This window comes from Molothrus ater, chromosome 5, assembly GCF_012460135.2.
Source record: "Molothrus ater isolate BHLD 08-10-18 breed brown headed cowbird chromosome 5, BPBGC_Mater_1.1, whole genome shotgun sequence".
Lineage (NCBI taxonomy): Eukaryota > Metazoa > Chordata > Aves > Passeriformes > Icteridae > Molothrus > Molothrus ater.
Window position 1 is genome coordinate 31,674 of NC_050482.2, and position 14,303 is coordinate 45,976.

At 49.0% G+C, this 14,303-nt stretch overlaps 1 protein-coding gene across 4 annotated transcripts; it reads right to left on the bottom strand.

Annotated features, from left to right (window-relative positions):
• Nucleotides 1-1,485: 1,485 nt before the first annotated feature.
• On the bottom strand, nt 1,486-6,401 carry LOC118698188 (GTPase-activating Rap/Ran-GAP domain-like protein 3). Of its 4 annotated transcripts, XR_008508412.1 has the most exons (7): nt 5,882-6,401; nt 5,291-5,355; nt 4,608-4,671; nt 4,263-4,331; nt 3,872-3,947; nt 2,982-3,103; nt 1,486-2,558 (listed from the first exon to the last, which is right to left on the bottom strand). XR_008508412.1 is itself a non-coding variant. In XM_054514852.1 (6 exons), exons 1-5 carry the CDS (start codon nt 5,938-5,940, stop codon nt 3,036-3,038), a joined length of 294 nt encoding a protein of 97 aa, XP_054370827.1. In that variant the 5' UTR covers nt 5,941-6,401; the 3' UTR covers nt 1,486-2,558; nt 2,982-3,035. The 4 variants fall into 4 exon arrangements, 1 of the variants encoding a protein (XP_054370827.1); XR_008508413.1 differs by having other exon boundaries at nt 1,486-2,535; nt 3,872-4,331; XR_008508411.1 differs by having other exon boundaries at nt 3,872-4,331.
• Nucleotides 6,402-14,303: the final 7,902 nt, after the last annotated feature.

Here is a 14,303-nt window from a genome sequence, read left to right on the forward strand (position 1 = left end):
TCGGAAACTTCTACATTCCTGGAAACAAATGAGTGCGTAGAGAGGGTTTCTCCCCAGCTGAGTTTAGAGACCAATTCCTATTCTTTAGCAATACCTAGAAAACCGAACGCCTTGCCAGGTTTTAGCATCCTACACCCACTCACCCCTCCCTCCCTGTGCATTTGGTGGCAGCTTTGGGTCCCTCTGGGGGACGGCACCCAGCGTGACCCCCGCCCCTCGCCCGCCCCCCACCTGCTCCTGCACCGCAGTGGGGCTCCCTCTCCTGGGCACCTTGGGGTGCCCCCAACGGCATCAGAGCCCCGAGTCTTCACCCCCCCCCCCCCCCCCCCCCCTTTTCCTGACCCCCAAAGAAGGCTCAGAACGAATCCGACTGCCCTGGACAGCAGCGCAGCGCTTCCCCCAAGCCCTTCCCACACGTGCATGGCCCCAGCAAGGGATTCTGCTGCAACAAGAAAGCGGGGGCAGCCCCCAGAAGGCTTGAGGTTCCTGCCCAGCCTCGCTGTCACGGGCCGGGGGCAGCGAGAGAGGGAGCGGCACAGACGGCGGGGACGGCCCGGCACAGGGCGGGGGCCGCTCTCAGCGCGATGCCGGCAAAGCCGCAGCTCCGGCGCTGTCGGCCGGGCTGCTTGAGCGGCACGGGGGGATCCGCCGAGAGCCTCCGGCCCCGCGCGGGGACTCCTGCAAGGGCCCAGGGCCGCCGGGCTCCGGCCTCGGGGCTTTATTCTCCGGCAGCCCGAGCCCCGCGGCTGCGGGGCAAAGAAGGAAAGGGGGCACGGGAAGAGAGGAGCGAGAGCAGGGCATGAGAAAGGGCGGCGAGGGAGCTCGGGCTGCGCAGGAAAGCGGGACGGGAAGGGAAAGCCCGGGACGAGGGTACAGGGAGGCTGGGCAGAGGAAGGAGAGAGGGGGAACAGAAGGGAGTAGCGGGCTAGGGACAGGACAGGAAGGAGCCGGGTTTGTGGGGGGAGAGAGAATGGGGGAAAGGGAGCGAGAGAAGGCGAATACGGGGAGAAGGAAGGAGGGCTAGAGAGAGGGACAGGCGGGGAAGCCCCCCAGAGCCCCGGCTGCACCCCGAGCCCGGCCCGGCGCCTCGCCCTGCCCGGGATGCTGCGCTCGGCGGAGCTCGGCTCGCTCCGGAGACGCTCGGCTCGAGTCGGCTCTTGTCGCCTCAACTCGGCTCTTGGCGCCTGCATTCGCCTCTTCGGCAGAGCTCGCCTCGCTTCGGCCCAACTCCCAGCCGCTCGGTGCCTTCGGCGCGCCTCGGCTCCGCTCGCCCCGGTTCGCTCGAGGCCGTCAGGGTCGGCCGCTCTCGCCTTGCTTCGGCCGAGCTCGTGCGATTCCCCCGAAGGCGGCGTCGTTCGGTTGTGTTTTTAGAAATATCTTTCTCTATCGATTGTATCTTTCTATAGTTAGATTTATATTTCTAGAATACTTCTATTAATCCAAATAAAAACCCCATCTCTAACCAAAAAAATACACGAAAACACCTTCTTTTAAACGGTATCGAAATATTTTTATACTTTGTATAGTTATACTCACATTTATATATATGGTTTCTTTTGATGCAATCTATTAATAATTATCTATAATATCTATAAAATTCTAGACATGTATTTAAAGTATTATTTATATTATGTATCGTATCTACTGCTGCAACTGATTTTTTCTTCTAGTTTTAAACTTTATCTGTACGTATTTATGATATATTTCTAGACTTAGATTTCTACCTTCATATTCTTTGTATTTATCATTTTTATCATCAAAACCCTGCCTACTGACAAGTAAAAAAAAACGCTTTCTTTAACGATTTAAAAAATATTTTTATATTTATAATTTTCCTATTTCTATTTATCATTTGCTCTCTAGTACGTGATAACATACCTGCTCCTGCACCGCAGTGGGGCTCCCTCTCCTGGGCACCTCGGGGTGCCCCCAACGGCATCAGAGCCCCGAGTCTTCACCCCCCCTTTTCCTCTAGTTAGAAACTACACTGGAACTTTTTTCTGGAAACAAAGACACGACCTAAATCCTCTCCCCATGTCCTAGACAGATAGATGTTCAGTTCTTAGTTGACTGGGCAGCAGTTTCTTCAATAGAACGAGAAACAATATGGAAACGTTTTAGCTACAAGCAAATAGGCAAATCTGAACAAGGTCCTGGTGGCCAGCCGCTGCAGTTATTTTGAAGCCATTTTTTAAACAATCAAGTACTGATCCCACAAAAAATAAAGCAAAAAGCTGACTACTGGCTAAGAAAGAAGGAAAAATTAACTTTTGACGACAACAACAACATTCCAAGGACACAGGCTTTTTTCCAATCTCATACCTTATTACTACCTCTCTTGGGAATTCTCATCGTGGATCCCAAAAGGAATAAATCCCTCAGCGTGTCCTAAAGCACCAAGGAGCTACCTACAAGTGAAGGTGGCTACTTTCAGTGCAGACACAGCTGATGACACAGCAGTAGCGCAGTTCTATGCTGCCCAGGGATAATACTGTCTCCTCTTCTCCAGCAGCTGACTCTCTCCTGCCATGGTTTCTGTAAATGCATCAGAGCACGACCTTAAACACAAACAGGCAAGAAAACACCATCAGAAGTCTTTCATTGAGCACTACAAGAAGGGTTCCAAGCAGAGACCAACAGAATTTCAAGGAAGCAGTATGCAATTAAACCACCTCAGACTCGTTCAAGTATCCGGCAGGTAGATGGAACCAAAATGGAACCATTCAGAAACGACAAAGAAAACCTCCCCAAGTATTTATACAGGAGTCCTTAACGTCAGAAATGGGATGACAGGTTATGTTCAGATAAGATGAATGTTTATTTGGATGTAGAAATAAACTTCTCTCATGGTCCTTTGCCAAAAAATAGAACCTACAAGTGAACACCTACACCTGCCTAAAAAGACCTAACGAGCCCCTGGCAGCCACCGGCATCAAAGCACAGGGGATGTTTCTAATCCAGGCTAAGGAGAACAATATCACCTTTTGTTCTCTCCAGTTTGTTTCCTCTGCAGTCCTATTTGCTTCTTATGATTTTTACACTCTCTGTATCTTCTCGGGCAGCGCTGAGTCTGACGACCGGGATACGAGAGTCCTTCCCTGCCCTACGGAGAGAACCAGGAAAAAAAGTTAAAAAAAGAACAGGGCAGTTTGAAGTTAATACTTCCGACGAGAAGCAGCACCTGACAAACAGAGTGAACAAAGCGTGATACCTCCCTGGGGACAGAAGACTTACAAACTCTCCGGGATTTACAATCCTAGTAACCAAGCCCTTCAGCACAGCAGCCAAGTGTCCCATTAGGTGGTGCTGCACCAAAGAATGATCCGAGAGGTTCCAAAGAGTGAAACGCACGTTATTTTCCAAAGACGTAAAATCGTGCAAAATAACAAAACTACAATAGATCTAAACTACAGGGCAAGAGTACAAGTGTTAACTTGAGGAGCTGGAACCATCCAGGTGAGCAACTGCTAACTGGATCCTCAACAGAGTTTGAGGAACCCTCCAGGATACAGAAGGGTTTTCCCCAGCAATGTCACAGGCCGAGTTTTGATAGAAGTACACTTGCCAGATGCTCAGAAACGTCACCCATCCTCCTCCGGGTGTCCTGAGAGAGCTGCGAATGGCTCTCACGTGGTTTGAGCTGGTTCTGTAAGGGCTCAGGGTGAATTTCACCAGATGCAACCAAACTGGGCAACACCCAGTGGGACAGAAGGAACCCAAAGCTTGTTTTACCCAAAGCTTGGGTAAGCAGAGCTCCAGCAAATACTGAGGAAACGGACAGAACAGGGTAACAAATAATAAACATACCTTTTTTTTTTTTTTTTTTTTTTTCAGATGAGCAAAACAATTAAGGAGAAGGTGGAAAACTCACCATGACTGAACATTTCATCACCTGTAAGCTGACCATCCTTAGCATAGAGGATTCCAAATTTAAAATTCACCGATCCCTGGAAAATAAAACCAAATATTATTTGGTAAACAGTCAAACAGAAGACATAACAATTTGGGTCCTCTAATCTTTGCATACATCCTACACATCAGAACATACATTTTATACTATCTCCTACTACACGATAATTTACCTTTAAACTTTGATAGTATAGCATAAAACCATTAACTTAGATGGGTGATCAATTATTATTAAGTTGGTGCTTCAAGTTATTTTTGCTGTCAGGTTCAAAAAAACATTACTTCTTTTTACTGTAACGAGCAATTGATTTAGAAGTCATCAAAAGCCCATCAAAATACAAAGCTGTACTCACCGGACGGGTCTGTGAGCAAGAAGTAGTTAGGCTTGTACTCACCTCTTGCCCTTCAACAACCAATAAATCCTGTCAACAAAAACAGCATCTTTAGCCCCCTCCTATTAAAGATTCTACAAGGATGATGGTTTTATTTGTGTTTAGAAGTTTGGATTTGAAATGGCCAGTTCAATGGATAAAGAGACAGTTTAAGTAGTATTCGATTATTATTATTATTATTATTATTATTATTATTATTATTATTAGCTACTGGAAGAAACAAACCAGTAGTATCTATACTTAATTACTTCTATTTCCAGGAAATCATAAAGAAAAAGAACCAAACAAAAAAAAGTCACTTCCTACCTTTTGTATCTCAGGATGAAAAATGTCTCTTGGGCTCTTCTCCAGTTTCTCAAGACTCCTGGCACTGAAATGCAAATGAACGAGTGCTTTAGAGGAGGGCAAGTGCACATTCCAACCCCGAACCACCAACCGATTGCAGTTACAGCGCTTACAAAATGAATCGTTCCCAGAGCCTCTGGGAAATGGAACGGTTGGTGCAACTGCCATTTCTTCCCCAAAATACTAACTTCCAACACTTCCTAAACTTAGTTTGCATTTTAAAAACAGAAATTAGGGAGACTCAGGGTGGAGATCAGGTTGAAATTGATTTCCTTCTAAAGCACAGGGCTCTGTTCCATCACCCTTCACTTTGGCTCCACACAGAATCACGGGGAGCATTTTAGGAGGGCCCAAGAACCAATTCTATTTCTCTCTTTTTTCTAGTTCTCTCTCTTCCTAAATCATTCAAGGCAAGTCAAATGAAAAAGGACAAGTTCAGCATCAAATTCACACTTTTTCCCTTTGTCTGCTCAAGAACAGGCTTTTAAACCACTTCTTGCTGCCTTCAACGATTAAGACTTGCAAAACAGTTTCGCAAGTTTGATAGGTTTATCATAAAAACCACAGAACGCAAGCTCTGAATTACAGGAAAAGGTACACAGGCAAATATCTCAGCTGATGGTGGCTTATTTGTAAACACATACCTTAACGGAGATTGCACTGAGAATGTTTCAGTGGGACTCTAAGGGAAAAGTATTTTCTGAGTACCCTGTAAACAAGAAAAGCTAGGATATATTACAGGACATACCCACTTGTTCTGCATATTCAAATAGGATTATCAATAAAAACATTTAAGAAGGAAGAAAACCAAGGTAATTTTACTCAGCTATATTTGCTGCCGATTTAGAGAAAAAAAAAAAAAAAAAAAGTCACGGGTGCTGCAAAGAAAAAAAAAAAGTGAACCAGAAACGCCTACAGTAGAACTTTAAAACAATTGCTTGGATAAAAGCAGCTCATGGAACATGAAGTAGAAAAAAAGCGAAACCAGTATCAGACCTGCCTATTTTCTTACCATTGCACAAGAAAAATCCGACAAGCGGTATAAAGTCACTGCCTAAAACCGATCCTAGGATGTAACCAAGAACAATTGAGGCATTTGCTAATCTAAACGGAAACCTTTTCCGGACCCTAGTGTCAAATCACACGTTTTGTCTTGCAGCAGCTCGAGGCTGGAGAGCATTTCCCCTGGGGGTCGGGAGGGTAGGGGCACAAGGGGCTGAGTTTGCGGATCGCACCTGTGCCAGCAGAAGGATCCAGCCCGCGCGCTCCTTGCGCTCGCCATTCTCCGGGCCATCGCTGTGTTTTACTGCTCAGCGATGCCGCTCCATCTGTTTGCGTGGAAGAAAGAGCCACGAGCACTGAGGCACTCAGCAGCCGTGTCATTCCAGCCGCTCGTCCGCCCCCGCCCGCAGCAGCGGCAGCAGCCCGAGGGACACGGCTGCAGCTCGGCGGCTCCCGCGCCTCCGCCAGCCGCCGCACAGTGACCGCGGCAGCGCCCGGCGCCGCTCGCCCGGGGCGGCTCCTGCAGCTCCCGGCCCGCGGCAGCAAAGCACCGCCTGGCGCTCCGCCATCGGCGGGCGGCAGCGCGCCCCGCCCGAGCTGAGCCCCCGCCACCGGGACCGCTGAGCGAGGCCGAGGCACCGGGCGGACGCCCCTTCCGCGCCGCTCGGCTCCGTGCGGGCGGCCGGCCGGAGGCTTCGCCCCTCCAGCGTCGCTGCCGCGGCTCCGTCCCGCGCGGGAGAGGCGCCGGGAGCTCCCCGCCGCTCCCCGGCGCGCGGCCGCCTCGGCCCGCCAGCCATTCATATGGCGCGTCGGCCGTTGCGTCAGACGCCGCGCTTTACGGCCGCAGGGCCTGCCGGGAGTTGTAGTCTCGGACTGACAGCCACCGCTCCGTTTTCCGCCACCGGGAGCTGCGGTCCCGCCGGGGGATCAAACGGCTCCTTCGCTCCTGGGCGCGGAAGCACCTTAGGCAGCACCGCCCCTCCCGAATGTCCTTTCTTTTCCACTCCAACTCTTTTTTCTTTTTTTCACTCTGTTTTTCACCCCCTTTTCCACTTTCGCTCTTTCTTTTTCACTCTCACCCTTTTCCTTTTTCATTTTTTTTTTCTTCCTTTCTCTTCCTTCTTTTTTTTTTTCTTCCTTTCCTTTTTCCTTTTCTTTCTTTCTGTCTGTCTTTCTCTCTCTCGTTCTTTCTTTCTCTGGCTCTCTTCCTGTCTCTCTCTTTCTTTCTTTCTTTCTTTCTTTCTTTCTTTCTTTCTTTCTTTCTTTCTTTCTTTCTGTCTGTCTTTTTCTATTTCGTTCTCTCTCTCTTTCTTTCTTTCTCTGGCTCTCTTCCTGTCTCTCTCTTTCTCTCATTCTGTCTGTCTTTCTGTCTTTCTCTCTGTCTCTCCTTCTTTCTCTCTTTCTCTCATTCTGTCTGTCTTCTGTCTTTCTCTCTGTCTCTCCTTCTTTCTCTCTTTCTCTCATTCTGTCTGTCTTTCTGTCTTTCTCTCTGTCTCTCCTTCTTTCTCTCTTTCTCTCATTCTGTCTGTCTTTCTGTCTTTCTCTCTGTCTCTCCTTCTTTCTCTCTTTCTCTCATTCTGTCTGTCTTCTGTCTTTCTCTCTGTCTCTCCTTCTTTCTCTCTTTCTCTCATTCTGTCTGTCTTTCTGTCTTTCTCTCTGTCTCTCCTTCTTTCTCTCTTTCTCTCATTCTGTCTGTCTTTCTGTCTTTCTCTCTGTCTCTCCTTCTTTCTCTCTTTCTCTCATTCTGTCTGTCTTTCTGTCTTTCTCTCTGTCTCTCCTTCTTTCTCTCTTTCTCTCATTCTGTCTGTCTTTCTGTCTTTCTCTCATTCTGTCTGTCTTTCTGTCTTTCTCTCTGTCTCTCCTTCTTTCTCTCTTTCTCTCATTCTGTCTGTCTTTCTGTCTTTCTCTCTGTCTCTCCTTCTTTCTCTCTTTCTCTCATTCTGTCTGTCTTTCTGTCTTTCTCTCTGTCTCTCCTTCTTTCTCTCTTTCTCTCATTCTGTCTGTCTTTCTGTCTCTCCTTCTTTCTTTCTCTCATTCTGTCTCTCTTTCTTTCTCTCTGTCTTTCTGTCTTTCTCTCTGTCTCTCTTTCTCTCATTCTGTCTCTCTTTCTTTCTCTCTGTCTTTCTGTCTTTCTCTCTGTCTTTCTCCCTGTCTCTCTTTCTTTCTCTCTGTCTTTCTCTCTGTCTCTCTGTCTTTCTCTCTTTATCTCTTTCTTTCTCTCTGTCTTTCTCCCTGTCTCTCTTTCTTTCTCTCTTTCTTTCTCTGTCTCTCTTTCTTTCTCTCTTTCTCTCATTCTGTCTCTCTTTCTTTCTCTCTTTCTCTCTCACTCTTTCTTTCTTTCTCTCTTTTTCTAATCTTGGCTTTCCATTCTAGCTTTAGAATAAAAAAGCAGCAGTAGAAACATTCAGGCTACCGGGGAGTGCAAAAAACCCCAAAACGGTAATGATTTTAGGAAAACTATTTCCTCCATGGGAGCCTGAAATTTTCTACAGCTGCAGGTGACATAGAGCTTTTATTTCTTCTTCTAGATAGTTTATACTTAATACTCTATTGGTACAGCGCCCCCTGCCGTCTGCATGGGCGCACTGCAGGCACAGCGCCCCCTGCCGCCTGCTTGGGCGCACTGCAGGCACAGCGCCCCCTGCCGTCTGCATGGGCGCACTGCAGGCAGAGTGCCGCCTAATGACGTCACCTCGTCAACACGGCGCCCCGCCCCGGCCACGCCCCCAGCGCCCCTTGGAAAGACCCCAAGGCGTAGGCGTTTTGCCAGCTGCCTGATCAAAATGCCGACACGCACCTCGAGCCCTAGAAACGATTTCCCGCGACGCCGAACCCTGCAGGCGAACCGGAATGCCATCATCGCAATCGAAACGCCACAGAAAATCTCGTCGGGGCCGCGGCGGCGTCGGTGCTCTGTGCAGGCAGTCCGGATAGACACACCGGGGTCCTCCGGTTTCCCGCCCTTTGGGCCGCCATTTTGAGAAGGTCAAACAAACTCCCGCGACATTGGTGACGCGCCACTCCCAACATGGCGGCCAGTGGAGGACCCCCCTCGGCCGAGAGAGGCGGTTACTCAGATGCCGGTCAGAAAACCGCCGAAATACGCCCGCCCGCGGCGCCGCTGACCGCACAGCCCGTCTCGAGTACACCTAAAACGCCACAAAAATTCCGCCGGCGCCGCGGCGGCGTCGGTGCTCCGTGCAGGCAGTCCGGATAGACACACCGGGGTCCTCCGGTTTCCCGCCCTTTAGGGCCGCCATTTTTAGAAGGTCAAACAAACTCCGCCACGCGCCACGCCCAAGAGGGCTGCCTGGCGGCGGCGGGCTGCAGTACCGCGCTCTGCCCACAAGGCGGCAGCACTGCCGCCCACCCCAGCCGGAGGCGCCGCGCGCCTTGGGGCTGCGGGCAGCCAAGGCGGCGAAAAAGAACAGGGGCGATTCCCCCCCGCAAAAAACTCCTCTAAAAATAAATGCCAAAAACCTGCCTCTTACCAAACAAGAACCAAATAAGCCCCCTTTCTTTCAAGCCTTCTTGAAATAAATTTTATAGTTCTAGTTTTCCTAGTTCTATTCACACGCATATTTATACCGGACATTGATGTGTTACGTCGTTTATACAATCTATTATGCCTATTCCTATTATCTGTATTTATTCATATTTTGTGGTTTTATCAATATCATTATATATTGATTGCATATTTCTATACTTTGATTTAGATTTCTATCATACTTTTATTATTCCAAAAAAAATCCCATCTCTAACCAAACAAATACCAAAAAACCCTTCTTTTAAACTATATTGAAATCGTTTTATATTTATAGCTTGCATAATTATATTCACTTTTATAGTCACAGTTTATACTGATGCATTCTCTTCATAATTACATATCACATATATATTATTCACATCATATAGATAAATTATTATTTTTATTATGTACCAAATCTACTGCTACAACTTCTTTTTTCTAATATTTTCAATTTTTATATCCATCTTGATGTAGTCATGAGATATTTTTACAAGTAGATTTCTACCTTTCTATCATTTGTATTTGTAGTTTTTATCATAAAACCCCTGCTTTTGCCAAGTAAAAAACAAAACCTTCCTTTCTTTTAAACTACTTTTAATAATATTGTTGTATTTACATTTACCATATCTATAATGTTTTAGATATTATATCATAGTGATGTACTAGATTTATGGCTATTTCCTATAATAGATCATAATAAGATATATCCAGTATCACTTGTATTACGTGTTGTATGGATTTATGTCACTTTAGATTTACAATCCTTTAATAATTTTATATATATATATCTGCATAGATTCGCAACGCATTTCTATATTTAAAATTTCCTTTGAGCTGTGTTTATATTTATCATCTCTATTGATATATCTATAAACATACACAACGCTCTATTAAAAAATACAATATCTTATTGGAATATATCATGACTTATGTTACCTGTTAAATTTTAAATATAGATCGAATAGATCAAAATAAAAGTTTATTCCCATTTCTGCACATCTACTTGTTTTGTTTAAAGATAGCTATCCTTAGAATTTTACATTTAAAATCCAATTCCTAAATACAAGGACAAAACAAACAGCATCGAATTCCCACCAATGTCTTCCAAAACCATCAAGATACCTCCACCAGCCAAACAACTGCCAGCGAAAAAAACACACAACACTCTTTTCACTGACAGTTCTCATCACATCAGAAAAATGGAACCAAACGAAAAGAAAACCCTGGAGAAACACACGCAGCAAATCACAAAAGCCTCTAAAAAAACCCAAACCAACTCGCTCAACTCCAATCAGTGCCACTGACCCTGAACGTCATTTTAAAAACTAACCAAAATTCTACATCTACACTAACTCAAAGAATAAGCAATACTCTGTCAAAAGAACTTTAGAAAGCGAACTAATGAACGAAATAGAAAAAACAAAACCAAAAAATCTCAACCACTAAAAAATAAGAAAATAACTACCCAAATTAAAAAAAAAAAAAAAACCCAAAACAACAAAAACAAACAACTACTTAAAAAGACCCACCATATAAATACCCACGTTCCCAAAAATAAAACTGATCAACAACCACCAAATACGTCGAAGGACAACAAAAAACGAAAAGAAAAAAAAAAAAGAAAGGAAAAAACCAAAAGAAAATACATTTGTAAAACAAAAGTCCCCCAAACCAAATCAACTTTAATTTACAACAAAAAAATTATTCCCAGCTGAAGAATAAACGCATAGAGCCTCATTCGATCAAAATAAAAATACCACCCAGAAATAAACACAAAGCCTAAAGAGAAACGTAACCATTAGCAATATCTCCCAAATGATCCCGTAACAATACAACATACACTACAATCAAACAAACCAAATCAATAAAAGCCCTGGAAGACGATAAACACGAACGCAATTAGAGAGATTTTAAAAACCCCGCTGCTATTAACGACACGACGCCACCTCGAACCCACCGAAACAAACGCTACACGCCCACGCTAATAAAAGCCACCGCGACAGAATTAAAATCCGAGCCGCTGCTTCGCGCAACGACCCGTAGAAACCATTGCACGCCTTTAAAAACAGAATAGCCCGGCAAAAAAAATATCCGACTACAGAACTCGATTCAAACCAAACCTTTATCGTCACCACCTGAACCGAGAACCGTACCGGTCAGGAAGAACGCCAGAGCCCTTAGCGCACACCCACTGCGACCCACACAAAACCGTGCGATCGATCCCTACAGAGCACCTCCGAACCACGACACCCAAGAACTTGCGGCAGCCGAACCCCGCGCTGCCGGCCCCGGACGGAGCGCGGCTCCCGGCGGCAAAGCGGCTCCTCCGGCGCGCAGGGGCGGCGCCGCCCCGGAGACCCCCCCGCCCCCGCCCGCTCCCCCTGCCCGGGGCACCCCGGCGGCGCCCGAGCCCCGCGCCCGGAGCGGACAGAGCGGCGGGCACCGGCCGGGCCGGCGCAGCAGCGCCCGCGCCGCCTCTGCCGCCCTCGGCCGGCCCGGCGCCAGCCGCCCTCGGCTCCGCACGGCGGCTCGCACCGGCAGAGCGGCTCCGGCCGCTGCCGCGCCAAATTCCCCGTGCGCCTCGGCAACCGCCCGGCCCGGGCCGGCAGCGCTCCCGAGCGGCAACGCTCCGGGCCGGGCCGCGGCCACAAGAAGCGCCCTCAAATGCAGCGGCACAGCCCCGACTGCAGCCCTGCAAACGCTGCCAGAGCTGCGGCTTCCCGCAACTGAACCCCGAAACTGACGCCGCGGGCGGCGCTCACCTCGCTTCAACAAGGGCAAAGAAATGGGTTCTCCCCTTCAAGTTCATCCCCTGGGAGAGCAGAAAAGAAGGGGCTTTCCTCCAATGAAATCCTTCAAGCCGTGTGGAAAGGGGGATTTGGACCTCAATTCAAACCCTTGCAAAGGAGGGACACCAGCGCTGTCCCCTCCATTTAAACCTTAGGATGATGAAAATGGGCTGGCTGCCTTCAAATCAAACCCCTCAGATGACAACAATACTTTGCCCATTCCCGTTCAAATGGAACGCAGGGATTCCCTGTCACCCCTGGGATACCCCTAACAGCCGGGAAAAGGCAGGTTTTCCTTCAATCAACACCCTTCGAACCGCAGGTGAAGGCGGATCCCTCCCAGTTCGAACACAGACAATATTAGGAGAGTAGCTGCTTGCCTCTCCTTCTTTTGTCTTCACAAGCTCCGTTTTTGGTCCTGGGGAACCGGGGAGGGGGGACTGCCAAGATCAAATCGAAAAGGGACAGGACCAAAGTCCCCGCTCCAAATCCACACGCGCTCACCCGTTCGGCTGCTGCTTCCCGGCACAAAGATTCGTCCCTCGGCACCTCCTTGAAGCGATGCTCCGCGTCTCCAAGCGCGCATCCAGGTGTTCGCCCAGACGCTGCGAGAAGCTCTCGCAGTCCTTCCATGAGACAGCCCCGGGAGCCCCCCATGAACCCCTCTTCTCAGCAGCTCCATGCAAAAGGGAGCTGAGGCGAAGCCTCCCCCTAAAATTGCCTCCCCCCCCCCCCCCCCCCGGCAGGAGCCGGCCCCTCATCATCCTCACAGCTCACACCTGGGGCTGCTCCGAGCCCCCCATCATCCTCACAGCTCACACCTGGCGCTGATGCCACTCTCCAACAGCGCCTCTCCCCGTCCAGCACACAGCCCGCTTCTCACAGACACAGAGCCAACAGACATCTGCTCCGGGTGCTGGCTGTTCTTAGTCCGTCTGCTTCCACAATTCAGACACGGACGTGCGCTGATGGCACTGAGGGAAAGCATTCCAGTGCACAAAACTGTCATTCTGGTAGCACGCTTTGAGACGCCTTCAGAAAAAGCAGAATCAGCGCCACCTCCTAAGAGCCCTGCTGAGGAACCCCGCCCTCCTTGGGACACCCAATGCAGCAGAGCTCGAAAAACAAAGGGAAAAGTCAAGCTTGGAGTGGAAAAAGACAATAGAAATACAGCAGCCTTTCAAGAAAGCCTTCACACAGTAATAGTGGGACCCGGTCACATTTCTTCTTTCCTTGCTCTCTGGAATGACATCGATACGAAGTACAAAACCCACACGAAACCCAAGGCAGAGCTGGGATTTTACACGTCTTCCTTTTGGCTCTCGGGATGACAAGCGCCTCTTCCGGGACTGCGACACGATTTGGGCGCTGGCAGAGAACGGAGGCAAAAGGTGCCAGAGAGCCCCTTCTATCGCCTTCAGCCCCTGCAGCTGTTCTGAGGGTTCCAGGGCACAGCTCGGTCCGTTCCTAGATCAAAACCTCACGGCAATATCTTCAGAACTACTACCCATCTCCAGTCGGAAACTTCTACATTCCTGGAGACAAATGAGTGCGTAGAGAGGGTTTCTCCCCAGCTGAGTTTAGAGACCAATTCCTATTCTTTAGCAATACCTAGAAAACCGAACGCCTTGCCAGGTTTTAGCATCCTACACCCACTCACCCCTCCCTCCCTGTGCATTTGGTGGCAGCTTTGGGTCCCTCTGGGGGACGGCACCCAGCGTGACCCCCGCCCCTCGCCCGCCCCCCACCCCCCCACCTGCTCCTGCACCGCAGTGGGGCTCCCTCTCCTGGGCACCTTGGGGTGCCCCCAACGGCATCAGAGCCCCGAGTCTTCACCCCCCCCCCCCCCCCCCCCCCCTTTTCCTGACCCCCAAAGAAGGCTCAGAACGAATCCGACTGCCCTGGACAGCAGCGCAGCGCTTCCCCCAAGCCCTTCCCACACGTGCATGGCCCCAGCAAGGGATTCTGCTGCAACAAGAAAGCGGGGGCAGCCCCCAGAAGGCTTGAGGTTCCTGCCCAGCCTCGCTGTCACGGGCCGGGGGCAGCGAGAGAGGGAGCGGCACAGACGGCGGGGACGGCCCGGCACAGGGCGGGGGCCGCTCTCAGCGCGATGCCGGCAAAGCCGCAGCTCCGGCGCTGTCGGCCGGGCTGCTTGAGCGGCACGGGAGGATCCGCATTAATCTGTATTAATAATAATTAATCCGTATTAATATTTAGGTAAGAATTGTTAGTGTTAACACCGGTAGTGAGTGTGTTAGCTGGTGTTCACTGTGAAGCTCTGCTCTCCCACAGTATGACAAGATCCTGAAGCTGACTGACCTCAGGTGCAAAGTTAGG

Bases quoted from the DNA above. Each gene is read 5' to 3' on its own strand.
- LOC118698188 (XM_054514852.1), bottom strand. From the start codon at position 5,940: ATGGCCCGGAGAATGGCGAGCGCAAGGAGCGCGCGGGCTGGATCCTTC. The intron at 4,672-5,881 runs GTGCGATCCGCA...TTTGCATTTCAG, and splicing joins GGATCCTTCTGCTGGCACAG to TGCCAGGAGTCTTGAGAAAC. The intron at 3,948-4,304 runs GTGAGTACAAGC...TTTATTTTCCAG, and splicing joins TGGTTGTTGAAGGGCAAGAG to GGATCGGTGAATTTTAAATT.